General features: G+C 58.2%; 1 protein-coding gene across 1 annotated transcript; it reads left to right on the top strand.

The window, feature by feature from the left end:
• Window positions 1–6919: 6919 nt before the first annotated feature.
• Window positions 6920–13993, top strand: INHBB (inhibin subunit beta B). Its single transcript, XM_025928732.2, has 2 exons — window positions 6920–8717; window positions 11218–13993. Exons 1-2 carry the CDS (start codon window positions 8270–8272, stop codon window positions 11991–11993), a joined length of 1224 nt encoding a protein of 407 aa, XP_025784517.2. The 5' UTR covers window positions 6920–8269; the 3' UTR covers window positions 11994–13993.
• The last annotated feature ends 3061 nt before the right edge of the window (window positions 13994–17054 follow it).

The raw sequence follows: 17054 nt of genomic DNA, 5'->3' as shown, positions 1-17054 counted from the left end.
CCTGTCATTGCCTGGTGCAGTGCCCCGCTCCTCCTGGGTCCTCTGAACAAATGCACTGCACAGAGAATGAAAGAACACGTTTTGAACAATAGATGGAGGCATCGGGAAGGGTTGGAGATGATGCTGAGGGGCCCTGAACCCAGAATACACCCTTGTGGCTGGAGAGGGTCAGTTATCGCCCCTACGCACAAGATAAGTGAGTGTGCAAGAGTGTGTCCGTGTTTAACTAACAAAAGACTCTTGGTCGGCTGAGCTCAGGTAGATAACGGTTTGACCACATTATTTACAGGTACAAACGATGTCATAAAGGGATTTTGTACTAATGCATATTCTTAGCTTCTTTTGATGAGTGATAGTGAATGTCAGTTGATGAGTATTTTAGTATCTGTGTCCCTGATGAAAGCCAAGGCACTGGCAGCTTCTTCTTTTTATTTTTAATTAAGTTCCTTGCTCTGTGCTGTTATTTCTGAATCAGTAGGAAGTTGTGGGGGTATGAGAAGTGTTAGGTGCTCTCAGAGAGATGAAGGTCAAATGAAAACTTAACGTTTGTATTTCTTCATCCTAAAGATGCTTGTTCCTTTATCATCTATCTATCTATCATCTATCAATCATCTGGCTATATCTAACTGTATCTTTCTTTTCCTTTTGCCCTTTTTGGAAGTGTGGAGAAGGGCAAATCCCCTCAAATCCCTGGCTTAAGACCAGCTTGCATGAAAAAACTAGGCAGACAGACTCTGCTGGCGGGGGGGGGGGGGGTGCCCCCCCCCCCCCCCCCCCCGGCTACTGCTGCCCGTCAGCCTGAGCTCTGCTCACGGTTCTACTGGCACCACCAATGTGGACCGACTCTGGGCATCTTTTACCAACTTGGAGAATGACTGCATAGTATGTACTTGCCCTTCAATAGGCCGGAACTAAAACACTTTACCCCTTTCACAGTGAGGTGTCCTCATTAGATGTAAATACGTTTCCCCATCAACAGAAGTCTGATCACTCCCTTTTCATTCGTTTTGTTTTTCCTCCAGCATTTCAATGCGTAATCTAACCTACGGGAAAGGAAAGGCAGGGAAGGAGCTGAATGTGCTTGAGCTCAGGGAGATGGGTGAGAGAGCCCTCCTTTCTCGGATTAGCACCTGACTCCCAGGGGCCTGGGGCCAGGGTTGGGGGAGGATAAGGGGAGGGTGAGAAGCACCGAAGGCAAGACTGGGGACACCAGCACAATCGAGCATGCCCGCCCACTGCCCAGGCTCCAAGGCTGCTCAGTGCTGGACTGGGGGGAAAGGGCTCAAAGTTTGGAGCACTTGAGATTGACACAGCTTTAGGAGCCAGCAATAGGCCTGGGCTGGGCGGGGGATTAAGCTGGTAATGGCCCTGTTCTCGTTTCTCCCATAGCCACGGTGGCTCTCCCTGCAGAATTCCCTTCCATGGCACATGTCACTGTGAGAATTCAGAGTCTTATGTTACAAAGGGGTGGGGGGTGGATCTTGCGAGAAGCAGAACATCATGGCGGCTCTCTTTCCCAGCTGCTTCACCGTGGGAGCCTCACAGGTATTGATTTGTGTGAATATGGACTATCCAGGTGCACTGGGGGGTGTACTGACTATTGGGAATAGAGGTCTTCAGCTTTCATATATATATATGAATTAACCTGTTCGTTGGTTTTGTTTAAAAAGCAGAAAGGAGGGGCGCCTGGGTGGCGCAGTCGGTTAAGCGTCCGACTTCAGCCAGGTCACGATCTCGCGGTCCGTGAGTTCGAGCCCCGCGTCGGGCTCTGGGCCGATGGCTCAGAGCCTGGAGCCTGTTTCCGATTCTGTGTCTCCCTCTCTCTCTGCCCCTCCCCCGTTCATGCTCTGTCTCTCTCTGTCCCAAAAATAAATAAGCGTTGAAAAAAAAATTTTAAAAAGCAGAAAGGAGGTCTTGTTTATAGCCACGCACAAGAGCAATTTCCTCGTTTCTTTTCTGTGTTGATCCTGTCACACATGAGAACCCAAGATGTGCTATCTTGGGTCAGTTGTGCATGCCTTTTTTGCTGGTGGCTCATTGGCTAGGCGGATCACTTCTCATTCTCCAAGGCATGGATCCAGCTCTGAAGTTCAAGAACGGCTAAGGGTGGCGGTGGGGGGGGGGGGGGGCGGGGGGCGGTGCTATTTAAGGAGAGTTTGATGCTTGGACTCAAGTGTTCCCAAAGTGGACGCGGTTGGGTTTGGGGACCCAAAGCCAAGAAACCTTTGAAATGCTCCATTTTTCCTTTGTTAGTTGCAGAATAACCAGCTCATTAGGTTCTCGCCACACGCGGGCACACAGGAGCTGTATCCAGGCCCATTCGTGCAGAAATGGGAGTAAGGAAGCATCCCCAGCAATTTCTGTTCAGCCCAGCTCTGGTCTCTTGGCAGAAGGCGTCCAAGCCTTCCCCTTTCTTCCTTTTGGTCCTCACTGCTACCACCTCTCGTCTCATCTCCTCCCCGGTGGGCTGGCTCTCTCTTCTGGTACAATGCCACCTATGTCCTCCTAAAACACTCTTCCAAGGGGTCACATCCTCTCCTGGCTTATCACCCCTTTCCGGGCTGACAAGGCCTGCCTGTCCCCGTATTCTCCTCACAGAAGCTCCTCTCCCAGATGACCTTTCCTCTCTTGTGTCCCCCTGGAAAATGCCTCCTCATGTCTCAAAGCTCAGTTCAAATCCTGCTTCCTTGGAGACTTGCGGCAGATGTAGGCTGTTCCTTCTTGCCCCCGTTGCACTGCATTATCCCAGTTAGCTCCCAGTTGGTTTGTGTACGGGCCTCCCCAATAGACTGGAACTGGATAACCAGGGTAATAAGGTTGGGCTTAAGCTTTGCTATTTTTTTTTCTAGAACAAATAGCGCCTCTATGTTTCTAGAAAGTATACCAACTTGGACGGCCATCCCGACGAAGCCTGCTGTTGAAGTATTTCCTGAGTGTTCAAAACATGCTAAATCCTATTCCAGAACAGCCCCCAGCACCTTGCTGGGTGAAGTGGAGGAGGGTCCCCCGGGGCCTTCAGCTAGCTCCTTCCCGACACCTTGGTCTTACGGAGAATGGGTCTGGGAACAATGCTTGGTAGGACTGTTGCTAACAAACGACAGATTTCAGGGGATGGGCTGCTGAGGGAGTCGGTTCGAAGGGAACAACTTGGCGGGGGGGGAATCCCGCAAGATGGTTTTGCACCACACTGGCATGGGGGCACGTGAAGGTGGGTCAGCATGCTTCTGCCTACTGAGAAGCAGGAGGGAGCACATATGTGGCGGCCTGTTGCACGTGCAAGCCACCTGGAACTTGGGAGTGTGCACGCGAACCCCAGGCCCGTCGGCCAGGCCACCTTCCGGCGCATCAGCTCCTTCATCAGTTACACGGGATGAACCGACTGTAGTTTATAAGCATTCCCAGAGCCGGGCTGGGCTGAGAGCTGGGCAGATACAGATGAAGGGTCCCAGCCCTGGAGCTCATGCATTTCAGAGATGACAAACATCCCTTCCCTGGCCACAGCAGAACTTAAGGATGTGGAAAGCTGGTGGGGTCCTCCGGAGGCGAGCACCATTCTGCTACCCCGGTGACAAATATAGGGCTGTCTCATCAAGTTACCTGTCCCACTCTCACTCTCTCATCAGGGACTTGCCTCTGTGACCTCTAAGGCATAAAGTGGCATCGGGGGCGTTCTGAGGGGACTCCATGCTGGTGTCTGAGCTTTTACAAAGGTCAGCTTGGCTCCTTGTCCCTCGGGGGCCCCGGCCCCGTGGCTGTGTCCTATTTCACACCCGGTTCCAGCCTGGCTCCTGTTCTGTGTCTTGAGCTGGCAGGTAGACGGGACCTCTCGTCTGGGTCTCACACGTTGCTCCTTCCATTCGGACCCCGAGCCGTTCCGGACAAGTGTGATGTGGGAGAGCAATGTCTGGCAAGATTGGCTCTCCATCCAGGGGTGGGAAAGTGAACACCAGGTCCCGGAGCCCAACGGTGCCCAAGGCCTTTTCTTCAGCCCGAGTCCCGAGTGCCACTGACGTGAAGGCCTTCTCTCCATCCCCACGCTGCAGGGGCCGTGTGGTCAGGAACCGCAGCTGGGTTCTCTTCTGGCAAATGAGTTCTAAGGGTCATTCATGGTTTGCTTTGTCACTTGTGGACGTTTTCATTATCCCCAAATTGACACTTACCTCTCAGTTACGTGAGAGCGTGGGCTCTGCGCCTCCTGGAGGAAGCCTTCTCGTGTTCTGCGTGCCATATCCATGATGCCGCCATGTTTCCTGCCTGCCTTCCTCATCGGGCTTGCGTTCCTTGATGGCAGCAGGGAGCCAGCATTCTGTGGAGGCGGGGGGTGGCCTGGTCCTGCAGCCTACGTGGAGGGCACTGGCTACAGCACTGATGTGCGTTACTGTATTCAACACTGACAGGTGCAGTCACATCCCTGGCTGAGGACACCAGCCCAAGGAGAACAGAGCCCCGTGCTAAGAGAGGTTTTGAAGCAACAGGAACAGGTCCTGGCCCCTCGGTAGGAGATGGGGGGCTCCCCCCTCCCCAAGCACAAGGTGATCTGGAAGAACTCAATTTACACCCTTGGCTCCTGTGGGCTGGGGGATCAGCAGAGGGCGGGATAATCCCAGCTTCTCGAGCAGATGGTTTCTGACTACCGCTTGACCCAGTTCCCTCCCAGCCGACTGGCAGTGGGGCTGACAGCTCTCCACCAGGGGAGCAAAACGTGGACCCTCCTCTCAACCTTCTCTTCCCTCCTCTTACCAGCAAGGTTGAGGTGGCTTTTGACTCTCCCCGGAGCCAGGTCAATGGGCAGGATGCTGCATCTTCCCAAAGGCTCCCTCCAAGCCTTGTCTGGCCCGGGTGGGGCTCAGAGAGAGAAGGGTTGTAGCCAAACAGGCAAGGACGGCTTCTGCGAGGGCTCTTGCTGGGGAGTGTGTGTGTGTGTGTGTGTGTGCGCGCGCGCGCACGCGCGAGCACGCGCATGCTCAATTCTTCACTGGCTTCATGACTTTTCTCATCATTCATTCATTTGATCAACCATGCATTAGTTGAATAAGCCACCCCTTATCTGGCATTAGACAGGGCCCATGAGACCTTGCCCTCCAGGAGTCTGGGGCCCCACAGAGGAGACAGACAGACGAGAGTATAACAACAGCCAGGCAGCGGGCCAGGGGGCCTAATATGGCAAATAACTATTCAGGGCACAAGAGGGCCATGGCGGGCTTCACCAAGGAGGAGGGATCAGGCTGGGTCTTGAAGAACGGAGGAGTTTGCTAAGTGGCTAGCGGCTGTGGTGATGGAAAGACCCAGAGGACCAGAGCACGTGTACCTGGGGGAAGATCCAAGCAAAGCCATGGAGGTGGGTCTCTCCTGGCTTAGGGCTACAGCGCAGGAAGCAGAAGTCCCTCCTTCCTGCCCAGAGATCACAGGCTCAGAGGGTGCAGGATAGGGCAGGCGGTGCAAGCAGAGGCCATAGACGGCTGCATATTTGGGAACAGCAGGGAACTGGGCTCTGGAGAAAGCCCTAAGGAGGCAGAAGCGCTGCCATTGTGGGGACCCTCCTGGCCCCCCCCTTCCCCCCCCCAACTTCCTCTTGATAAACCCCTATCAGCCTCAATGGTCCCCCGTTGGAGACACCAGGCACCTTCAGGGCGGTTCCTCAGATTGGGAGGGAGGGGGCGCTCGGCCTCCAGCTTCTGGGTCTCCGCGGGGCTGCAGCCTGGGCTGAGCTCACAGAGGCACGGGCAGGGGCAGGCCCAAAGCAGGCAGAAGGGGAGCTTGGGGGTGGGGGGTGGGGAATGCTGAGCTGGAGAACCCGCTCCAACTTTAGTTCCCCAATATCCTAGGAGAGCCAGAATGACTTCCCATCCTGATTCCGCCTCACGGTCCTGCCGGTTGCAGGGCACGGCCACAGCGGGTGAGGGGTCTGGGTGAGCGAGGGGTGAGGGCAGGGTGGAGTTCCTTGGCCCCGGGCGCTGCGCCCTGTCCGCCTTGTTGTGCTACTCCACACCCAGGTGGGGGCGTCAGGAGAGACAGAAGGAACGACTGCACTCGGGGTTCTGGATGGGTTGGGTGTTCGGTGTTCATTGACAGGGTGGCTTGTCTGGCTGCCCAAAAAACGATGCTTTAGAATCACAGTTTATAGGGTTCTGTGAGGAGCTTCACCAAGTTGCGTTGTTTGAGGCTCCCACGGTGTGACATGTGTCATTGTCCTCTCCCATTACAGATGAGGAGATGGGAAGCAGAGAGGGGGAAGACTACCCAAGGTCACTCCTACTAAGCTGCCAGTGGCTGAGTCTCCACTGGAACCCGGGTTTGTCTGAGACCCAGACCAACCACTTGGGGCGGGGGGATAGGGGTGCTGGAGACCTCGTCCTGGGGCTCGGAGCCGCCCTGACGCGAGGCTGGTTCCCCGCACGGACGAGGATTTCCCTGGGGCTTGGAGCCGGCAGAGGCAGCGGCTGGCCAGGCCTCCAGCGGCCGCCGCCTCCTTTACTCCTCCAGCCCGCGGGGCCCACGCCTCGCCCAGTGCGCCGGCGGCCCGAGGCGCTCGGCTAGGGCACTGCAGCCCGGGAGCGACATCCACCCGCGGAGCCAGCCCGGGGCCGCAACCGCCGCCCCCGCCTCGCCAAGCTCGAGAAGGTGCACCCCGGGAGGGCCGGGGGCGGCCGGCCGCCGCGGCAAGAGTTGTTTCTCCCGGTCGCAGAACGAGGGCAGGGCCTGCGCGACCGCGGGGAGGGGGGCAAGCACCGGGATCCCGGGCCGGGAGCCCGTCGGTGTCGCCCGCCGCCCAGTTGGGCGAGGGTCCGGGGCGCCCACGTGGTGGGAAAGTTTCGAGACTGCAAAAGTGGCCGGGCATTGCGGGGGTGGGGGGAGGGGAGCGGGCCGGCTCGCCCCTCCTTCCCGCGAAGGCAGAAAGGAAAAAAGCGGGGGGAAGCGGGGGTGGGCGTGGGGAGCGGGCGGCAGCGACCTGAACAGATTCCGCCCCCCCCCCCCCGGGGGAAAGCCGGAGCGGGGAGGCACGGACAGCCTCCTCCCGCATGGCCAGGACGAGACTCGCTCACCACCACCCCCCCCTTTTTTTTTATGCCAACGTCTATCTCAACGCGCGCGCACTTACGGAGATTGTGCGGCTTTTTTTCCCCCTTGGGAGAAAAAACGAGGAGAGTAAAAGAAGAGAGGGCAAAGAGAAGAACTCCTCGGCAGGCTCTGCACCGTGTCGCGGCCGGGCACGGGGACGCGGCCGCCACCCGCCCGCTCTCTCCCGGCCCTGCGGCGTGTGCCAGTGGGAGAGCGAGCTAGGGCACCCGCACCCGGGGACGCTGCGAGACTTTTAGGCGCTCGAACCAACCTCGCCGCCGCCGCCGCAGGCAGGAGAGACAGGGGCGAGAAAGGCCCTGCCTCCGCCTCGCCTTCCTCGCACGGCGCCCCGCGCCTGGCCGGCCCGCGCAGGCAGGCGGAGGGAGGGAGGCAGCGAGAAGGCGGGCGGAGCGGAGGCCCCGGCGGAGCGCGCAGCGGCCGGCCCGCCCGCCGGTGGATGCGGCGCCCCGGGAGCCTAGAGACAACTTTGCCGTGTGACGCGCCGGGAGGACTGCAGGGCCCGCGGCCGGGGGCTCCGCGCCGCCTCTGAGCGGGGCCGCGCGGCCAGCGCTCCCCGGCGCTCCCGCCACTGCGCTCGCCCCGTTCCGCCGCCCACCCGCCGGCCCGCGGCGAAGACTACCGGCCCGTCGCCGGCAGCCGCGGCCCTTCCTCGGCGCTCAGGTGCGAGCGCGGGGCCCCGCCGCAGCGCCCGCCGCAGCGCCGCGCCAAGCCGCGCCCGGCTCCGCTCCGGGGACTCGGGCGCCTTCGCTTCCGTCTCGGCCAAGTTGCGTCGACCAGCCCTTTCGCCACCTTCCCCGCGCGGCGGCCAAGGCGCCGCGCCGCCGCTTTCGCTTCACCGGAGCTGGGGGCTGCGGGGCCCCGACGCGGAGAGGATGGGAGGAAGGCTGCAGATGCCGAGGCGCCCTGAGACGCCCGCGCGGCAGTGACCCTCCGACCCCCTCCTCGCCTGCGCGCCTCTCCGGCCCCCGCGGCCCTCGGCGCCCCTTCCCCGTCGCGCGGGAACCCCCGCGGCCCGGCCGGCCCCCTCCCCCTGCTAGCCGGCGGCGGCCCTCCCGGCGGGCGGGCGGGCGGAGGCCCGGGCGGGCGCGGGCGGGGGCGGGGCGGGGCGGCGCGCCGGGAGCCCGGAGCCCGGCCCTGCGCTCGGCTCGGCTCGCCTCGCGGCGGGCGCCCTCGTCGCCAGCGGCGCACCATGGACGGGCTGCCCGGTCGGGCGCTGGGGGCCGCCTGCCTCTTGCTGCTGGCGGCCGGCTGGTTGGGGCCCGAGGCCTGGGGCTCGCCCACGCCCCCGCCTTCGCCCGCCGCGCCACCGCCGCCCCCGCCGCCCGGAGCCCCCGGCGGCTCGCAGGACACCTGCACGTCGTGCGGCGGCTTCCGGCGGCCAGAGGAGCTGGGCCGGGTGGACGGCGACTTCCTGGAGGCGGTGAAGCGACACATCTTGAGCCGCCTGCAGATGCGGGGCCGACCCAACATCACGCACGCCGTGCCCAAGGCCGCCATGGTCACGGCCCTGCGCAAGCTGCACGCGGGCAAGGTGCGCGAAGACGGCCGCGTGGAGATCCCGCACCTCGACGGCCACGCCAGCCCGGGCGCCGACGGCCAGGAGCGCGTCTCTGAGATCATCAGCTTCGCCGAGACAGGTGGGTCGGTCCCCCGGGCGGCCAGCTGCGGCCCTCATTCCCCACCCTGTTCCACTCCCTTCTCCTTGCCCGTTCTGGCCGCCGCAGCCAGTGCACCTTGGGGGAAACGCTGACTCCCGGCCCTGCCGTTCGCCCCTGGCCCTGTGCACCCCGTCCTGGTTGCCGTCCTCTTCCCTCAGGCAGCGTACCCCTGCTCCTCCGTCCCCGCCACTGAGCGCCTCGCCCTCCACCACTGCTCTGAAATCGGGCCCCAGCGCCTCTGGGCGCGCATCCCCCTCCCGGCAGATGCGTGCGGCCCTGGCTCCGCGGGCACTTGCTTGGTGATTGCTTAATGTTTTTGTTTCCCACGATCGGAGTGTAGGCTTAGCAGTGTGGTTGGAGATGTGTGTGCTTGTTGATATCCGTGGGCCGGGAGAAGTAAGTGTGTGTGTGTGTGTGTGTGTGTGTGTGTGTGTGTGTGTGCGCGCGCGCCTGTGCCTGCGTGAGAGGCCCCGGGGCCGCTTCCATCGCCGGGCAGCGTGGGCTTGCCAGGATTGCTGAAGCCTCACTGGGGAGAGCTAGGCAACCTCTCTTCCGATTGTGTGGGCACCGGAATCGGGCGGAAGGCAGGCTTCTCAACAGGTCCCATCATTTACGCAGAGAAAGACGCGGCTCGGGGGCAGCCCCGTGCCTCTAGGCTTGCCTGGCAGCGGCAGCAGCCCCCTCACTTTAGAGCCGCAGAGTTCGTAGTTAACAAAGGGTAGGAGTCCTTTTGGGAATTTTCTTCCGGCCCTGGATTGCAAATTTCTACCACTGTCTAAATATAATAATAGAGAAAATCTTTCGGAACTTTAAAAGAAGAAGGAAAATGTGCCCGCGCGGAAATGCTGCAAGTGCTTTCCACTCCGCTGTCCTTTTCAGGACTTGAATGAGCCAGGCTGGCTTTTGTGCCTGGAGCTCAGCCCCATTTGTGCCGAGGGGACTGCGGAGAAGGTCGCAGAGGGGGAAGCCCTGGTGCGGGCTGGGCTGGGGTGGGCAGGGAGCTTGTGGGAGGGGGGAGCGGTTGTGTCACCAGGCTGAAAATGCCCCCCACTCTTCCAGGCAGCAGGCAGACGGTGCTGGTGCCGCCTGGGGATGAAAAGGGATGAAAAGTTTTGCATGGCCGAGTGTGGAGAAAAGCAGAGACAATCGGGCTGGTTTGTGCTTAGAAAGAAATGCATTGCCGTTTTAGCTGTCCGACCGAGTCAGGGAAAGCTCGACATGCAATTAGAGAGCTTGGATTAAAAGGTGCTTTGGGGCCCAGAGTAGAAATGTGATTCTGGAAGGTCGAGGAGGCCTTTTGGTCCCGGTGGCACAAAATGACAGCGGGGGCTGGTATATTTCTGGTCCGTTTCACGGAGCCAGCTCTTTGACTTATAAATAACAGATTCAGGTCACAGGCAGCTCGTCCAAGACCAGCTTTTAAGGCTGCACTTTCCCCCATTTCAAAGTCAGATGTCAGTGTTATTAGAGGAGCCAGGCGAAGCCTGAGGAGGGGGCTGCAGGGCGGTGGTAGGAGGTTTGATAAAACCAGCTATGGCCACACAGTTGCCTTATTTGTTCTTCCTGCCAAAAAAAAAAAAAAAAAGAGAGAGAGAGAGAAAGAAAAAGAAAAAGAAAAAAAGTACAAATTGTCAGAAGAGTCACTGAAAAATGTAGGATGAGCGTGTGTAGTTGTATCTCGGTTGGCATGGTTTCTCTTCTTGTTGAGCTGAATTATGGAGGAAACTTAACAAGCCAGTTCCCCTTTTCCTCGGAGATTTTGAACGCGCCATTAACGGGGAGCCGGTGTCTCACGAAAGGAGTGCACCTCAAGTTTCAAGGCTGAAGGTCCTGTCCCTTGGAACCCGTCAGAAACGAGGGCTGCGCTTTGCAGCCTGCAAAGCACAGGTTCCCGTGTCAGAAATCTGAGCAGAGCTCGCTTGTTTGCAGTGGAGGATCCACTGGGGGTTGGATCAGATCATGCTTAGGTAAACACTAGGAAGAGGCAGTAGGTGGCTCAGCTTGATTTTGCAATGCCCGGAGTTAACCAAAAAAAAAAAAAAAAAAAAAAAAAAAAAAAAATTCTCTACTGAAACAACCCACCCCAAAATCCTCGGTGCGATCCTGGTTTTGTTTTCCAGATTTCACAGATACCCATAACAACTTGTTAAGATCTTGGCCTCTTGACAAGTTCCTCTGTTGAGCTTTGAGGCCTGACAGCCTGTCTCCAGGGAGCCCTGGCCTGGGAGAGGTGAGGCAGGATTTTATAGGCCCGGACCCTCCAGCTCCAAGTCGGTCCGGGTTTCTCAATGGAAAATGATTTTTCCCTGCCTCTCCCAGGTTCCAGTGAGAGGCCCTGGCCCCAGAAACGGCATTTCTGGTCAATAACGTTTTCCAGCTGCGTGGCAAGTTCACATTCCAGCATCAGGCAGCAGTGTCTTTCCGCGTTGCCTCGTGTTCTCCTTGAATTAACTTGGCCTGCTCTCCCACTTCTCCGCAGATGGCCTTGCCTCCTCCCGGGTCCGCCTGTACTTCTTCATCTCCAACGAAGGCAACCAGAACCTGTTTGTGGTGCAGGCCAGCCTGTGGCTTTACCTGAAGCTCCTGCCCTACGTCCTGGAGAAGGGCAGTCGGAGGAAGGTGCGGGTCAAGGTGTACTTCCAGGAGCAGGGTCACGGCGACCGGTGGAACGTGGTGGAGAAGAAGGTGGACCTCAAGCGCAGCGGCTGGCACACCTTCCCGCTCACCGAGGCCATCCAGTCGTTGTTCGAGCGGGGCGAGCGCCGGCTCAACCTGGACGTGCAGTGTGACGGCTGCGAGGAGCTGGCCGTGGTGCCGGTGTTCGTGGACCCCGGTGAGGAGTCGCACCGGCCCTTTGTGGTGGTGCAGGCGCGGCTGGGTGACAGCAGGCACCGCATCCGCAAGCGGGGCCTGGAGTGCGATGGCCGGACCAACCTCTGTTGCAGGCAACAGTTCTTCATCGACTTCCGCCTCATCGGCTGGAACGACTGGATCATCGCGCCCACCGGCTACTACGGGAACTACTGTGAGGGCAGCTGCCCGGCCTACCTGGCAGGGGTCCCCGGCTCCGCCTCCTCCTTCCACACGGCCGTGGTGAACCAGTACCGCATGCGGGGCCTGAACCCCGGCACGGTGAACTCCTGCTGTATCCCCACCAAGCTGAGCACCATGTCCATGCTCTACTTCGACGACGAGTACAACATCGTCAAGCGGGACGTGCCCAACATGATTGTGGAGGAGTGTGGCTGCGCCTGACCGCGGCGGGGCTGCGGCGGCGGGGCGCGAGGGCAGTCCCAGAGGGTCTCCTGCCAGCCCCTGTGGGAACCGGGGGCCCAGCCGGCTGAGCGCGGTCCTTCCGGTCCTTCCGTTGGGCTGCCCGGGAGGTGCCGGGGCGAGGCCTGAAATATTTTTCTACTACTTCATCGAGCAATCAGTCAAAGCCAGAGCAAGAACCCTCAACTGACATGAAATACTTTCAGATGCACACGTAGACACGCACAGCCAGACGCATCCTGCCACCCACACAGCAGCCTCCAGGATACCAGCAAATGGATGCGGTGACAAATGGCAGCTTAGCTACAAATGCCTGTCAGTCGGAGAGAATGGGGTGAACAGCCACCGTTCCCACCAGCTGGCCCGGCCACTCTGAATCGCGCCTTCCGAGCACACATAAAAGCACAAAGACAGAGACGCAGAGAAAGAGAGAGAGAGAGAGAGAGAGAACACGAGAGAGAGCGCACGGGAGCCACAGACAGGAAAAGCAGATGCGGGGGTGGGGAGCGTGCGGACAGGCGGGAGGGCTGCGTGGCCCCCTTTGCTTGTGTGCAAAGCCTGCCATACCTCAGCATCTCCTGGCTCAGACGTGTTGGCTTCCTTCCCTGCCTGGGATCCTTCATGCTGCAGGACCAGGGGGGCCTGTCTTTTCCCACCCTTGTGGAGAGAAAGAGGCCCAGAAAGGACACAACCTGCCAGAGACCGTGGAGCAGTGGCAATGACCGTTTGACTGTTGCTTGGGTCCCTGGCGTGACTTCTGTGTGTGTTTGTTTTGGGATAGGGAGGGAGGGAGAGGAGGAGGGTCTTAATTTGATGCTTTAACTGATCACTAGCAGTTGACAGGTCATTCATTCCAGTTGTATAATTGAAAAGGGATTTTTTTTTTTTTTTTAACCAGGTATGACCTTTTAAGTTAAAATTTGAATTGTTTTACACGGGAAGAAAACTAAAAGTTGCAATCTGTGCCCTTCACTGGGGATGTTCCTCTAGGACTTATTGGGGAGGGGTGGAAATGACCCCCGAGGCAGGGGAATGAGACCTGAGGAGGAAATGGTGCAGTGGAGGCATTCTGGAAATGCTGGTGTTGGGGGGTGGGGGTGCCTCCTCCCCCAGCGGGGTTGTGGGAGGGGAGCAGTTTAGCCGGTCTTGGAGAGATGGGGAAGGCTTTCAGCTGCTTTACAGAAGTTGCCCGTGTGGGTCCCGGCCACCAGGGCCGGCCATGGACGTGGCCCCAGCCTGCTCGCCTGCCCGCCTGCCCCTCCTAGCACTTGCCGACTTGCCTGAACGCACACGATATAGCACTTGCCCATCTGCGTGTGTCCAGAAGTGGCCCTTGGCATATCACTGAACTCGCTCACCCCCAGATGTCCAAGTGCCACGTGAACTATGCAATTTAAAGGGTTGACCCACACTAGACGAAACTGGACTCGTACGACTCTTTTTATATTTTTTATACTTGAAATGAAATCCTTTGCTTCTTTTTTAAGCGAATGATTGCTTTTAATGTTTGCACTGATTTAGTTGCATGATTAGTCAGAAACTGCCATTTGAAAAAAGAAGTTATTTTTATAGCAGCAAAAAAAAAAAAAATACAGTTAAATGTATTATACATAATTTTGGAACCAAAGAGGCCAACAGATCAGTTTTAATTTTTATTAGATGGTGAGGCCATCTTCTGTGAGGTAGACGTTCTGAACAATCCCGTGAGTGGCCTGCCAACGTTTCAGGGTATAAATGGATTTTGTTTATTCAGTTTGATGTGTCTTTTCTACCTTTACACACCCAGAAGGTACAGTAAAAATGACTATGGTAGAATGCAGGTGTGCGTCCTTAATTCCCCACCTTTATGTTTATTTAATAAAGCTCCCCTTAGGTTCTGTTTCATAATAATTTAAAACCAAACAATTTTCCCATAGACTTGCTGTTAAAGTATTTTACATCTGTGTACAGTTTAAGAAAATAAAAGATCGAGTGCCACAGGCTTCCTGCCTGGTGTGGTGTGTGGGGCGGTGGGGTCTGGGCTGGAGGCGGCGGCGGGGAGGAGGGCGCGGCCAGGCGTCCAGCTTTGACGCTGGTTGCCTCCGCGGCCCGCTCCCGGCACTCTCTGAGTCCTTGCCACGAGCACGGATGTCAGTGGGAGAGGCTAGGAAAAATGGCAGAAGATCAACATGAAGGACAATGAGCAAATCCAGGAATTGCACGTTTGTTTACCCTCCTTCTCCCGAGACTAATTATGTTTTACTAAAGGCGCATCTATTACCGCTTGAAAGTGCCGGTTTGAGCCCCCGTCCCTGGAAGGAAATGTAAAACCTGGAAGGTTGAAGTGCAGCTGACCTCCGTGCCATGCATTTACTGCTCTAGGTGACTGTAACCCAGAAGAGGCTAGGGCCTTGGGAACAGAAGGGTGAACAGAAAGGAGGCCGTGAGCATGCTAACTGTCCTTGCCTGTGGGGGTTTGAACTGGAGTAGGTGGTGGTGGTGGTTTTAGTAGTGACAGATGTCCAACTGCGATGGCAGGTCTGACTTGAGACACCCACAAAGTGCTGTTCTGTGTCGTGCTCTTTGGGGAAGCGATTTCACCATTTTCCAGAGTCGGGAATCTGAGGTGCGGAAAGGTTCAGAGCTTGCCCGAGGTCAACACAGCTGGCACAGGCACCCTGGGCGCTTGAGCCCAGGTGCCGTGGCCGGGCCACCTGTTCTCTGGGAGGACGGCAGCCCTAAAGCCTCGCCTTCATCCGAGGCCCTGCAGAGCCATGGGGCTGCGCCTTGGTCTTTGGGTCACATGTGGTCTTCCTAGAAAATCTCAGGACAGTTGAGCAGGTGGGACCTTACAGATTGATTTGACCCCGTGAAGGTAACAGTGGGGAAACTGAGGGAGGCCCTGGGCAGCAGGAGGGACATATCTCAATTTACACAGCCATCTGGTAGCAGGAGGCAGCCTCTGGCCTCTTTTCCCATCCTTTGCCCATCCGAGAGAGCTACTGCTCTGCCAGCGTATGGTCCTAAGGGGTGGATTTATTGATCTGCAAAGTCTTCAGACGGTATACAAGTTAATAGGGGTGAAGAGGAAAATTTCATTTAAAAAGGCCTGGCCTGGGCATTTGGGGTGTAAGTCAGGATCCAGCCGCTTCTCTGCTCTGCAGTGGGCCGCATCCACCTGCTGCTGGCTGCTCCAGGCCCTTGATCCAGCCCCTGCCCACCCCTGGCCCAGGAACTTTCGCCGGCAGCCTCTAGGAGGGGCAGTGTAAGTCACCAGGGTCCCACACTGTTTGGATATTGAGCACCTCCTGGGACCCACCTCTGGGGCTGAGCTTTACAGGGTGGTCCATGGATCCCACCGTTAGTCCCAGGAAGGGTCTGGGACTCTGAGGTCATGAGGCCAGCGGGCTGGGAGATGGTCTTTGAGTGGTACTCTGCTGCCCTTTGCAGGCATACGTGCCTGTGCACTCCGGTCCCCCTGGGGCAACGGTAGTTGGCAATTACTTTTCCTGACAGGTGCCGTGAGGACAGGCATGCCTCCTCTGTCCCAGGGCTGAGTGTTCTTTCTCCAGTAGGGATGCACATCTTCCTTCCTGTGCTTCTGTGGCCAATTGGCTCCCCTGTTCCTTCTTCCTCATTCAGTCCTTAGTCCTTTTCTACCTACTGCTTTTTCCCATTCTCTGCCCTTATCTTTCCAGTGGGCCTGGCCTGAGGGCCCCACCTCTCCCTGGAGATGCCCTTGGAACCCCACAGCACAGGCCCAGAGAGCAAGCCTCCCACACCGCTCAGCAAGTCCAGCGCCTGTGACCCTGAGCACTCCCGCGCTGCTTTAAGGTTCCTCTTCCTTCCCCCGTGTCCCTCTCTTCCTTCTTCCGGCCACCAGGCTGTTAGCCTCTCATAGGACAAATGGGTCACACAGGGCCAGCTAGAGCCAGAGGCTGCTTCCCTACCTGCCTCAATGTCTCCACCCCCTATCCGCTGTGATTCGTGAGCTCCCGCTATGTCAGATTCATCCTTGGCGGACCTTCAGACGTGCCCTGAGTGCTCAGGGACCCAGTGGAGCCAAGTCTGGGGGTGCGGGGATGGGGAGAGCGCTGGGGTGAGGAGATCCCCTGTGCAGACGGCGCCACGCCTACCAGCCCTCTGTTCTCCCCTATTTCCCAGATGGGCACACTGAGGGTCCACTCAGCAGAGGCTCCGGGGTGTCCTATGTCTGTTTTCTCTCTCCGCCCTCTCAGTTTGGTTCAGAGTGGGGCACACGGTGCGTCCCCTGCGGCCCAGTCCAGTGTGGAGGCAGCACTGAGGAGGGCCCATTATGTGTCAGAGCTTTTGTGCCTGTTCCAGCTACTGGGTGTGGCACCACTGCCACCCGGTGCAAAGGCCAAGGGTGCCCGCTCAGTGCAGACAAGGGTCTGGGAAGGGGACTCGGCAGCTTTTGCTCTGTGACTGGGCCCCTGCCCCACCTGGAACCCAGGCTTGCCCAGCACATGACTAACATGCCGCCTGCAGACCCTGGGGATTCTTGCTGGGGACCCCACAAGCAGCATGGCAGATAATCCCTATACAGCAGCCTTGACCTCCTTCAAGGTCAGGGTGGTGGGCATAGGCTGCCAGCAAGCCACGAAGACTGCTACGGGGAAAGAAAGCATGCCTGTGTGGGCAAAGAAGCAGAAAGCCAAGGCCCCTCCTTGCGGGCAGAGGCTCCAGGAGGAACCCGGCCCGTATTCAGCTTTCAACGGGATGTTTGAGCAAATGATGTTACCCGTGGGCCTCGCACAAGGAGCTGAGCCTGTTGTAGGTGAGGCATGGGCGTGAGCTTGGGGCGTGTGGTTGGCTGTCTCTGAGGCTGTGTGGGCGAGCGTGTATGTGCGTGGTTGAGCGTGAGACCATGTGGGGTTTGAGACTGCGACTGTGGAGTGTGGGAGCATGGTTGGTTGTGTGTATTTCGTGCCATTTTCATGTTTTCCTCGTCATGAGGCAATGCACCCTGCCGGTTATACGCTTTGTGATTGGGGTAGCTCTGTTTGTAAATGTGGCCTGTTGCTGGCACCCCCCCCCTTGCAG

Source organism: Puma concolor, chromosome C1 (assembly GCF_028749965.1).
Source record: "Puma concolor isolate L17-30 chromosome C1, mPumCon1.1.hap2, whole genome shotgun sequence".
NCBI lineage: Eukaryota > Metazoa > Chordata > Mammalia > Carnivora > Felidae > Puma > Puma concolor.
Note: the sequence above shows the minus strand (reverse complement) of the source record. Positions and strands in the feature narration are given on the sequence as shown.

Excerpts from the sequence above, each read along its gene's own strand:
- INHBB (XM_025928732.2), top strand. The coding sequence starts at position 8,270 with ATGGACGGGCTGCCCGGTCGGGCGCTGGGGGCCGCCTGCCTCTTGCTG. Across the intron at positions 8,718-11,217 it reads CATCAGCTTCGCCGAGACAG|ATGGCCTTGCCTCCTCCCGG; the intron begins GTGGGTCGGTCC and ends ACTTCTCCGCAG.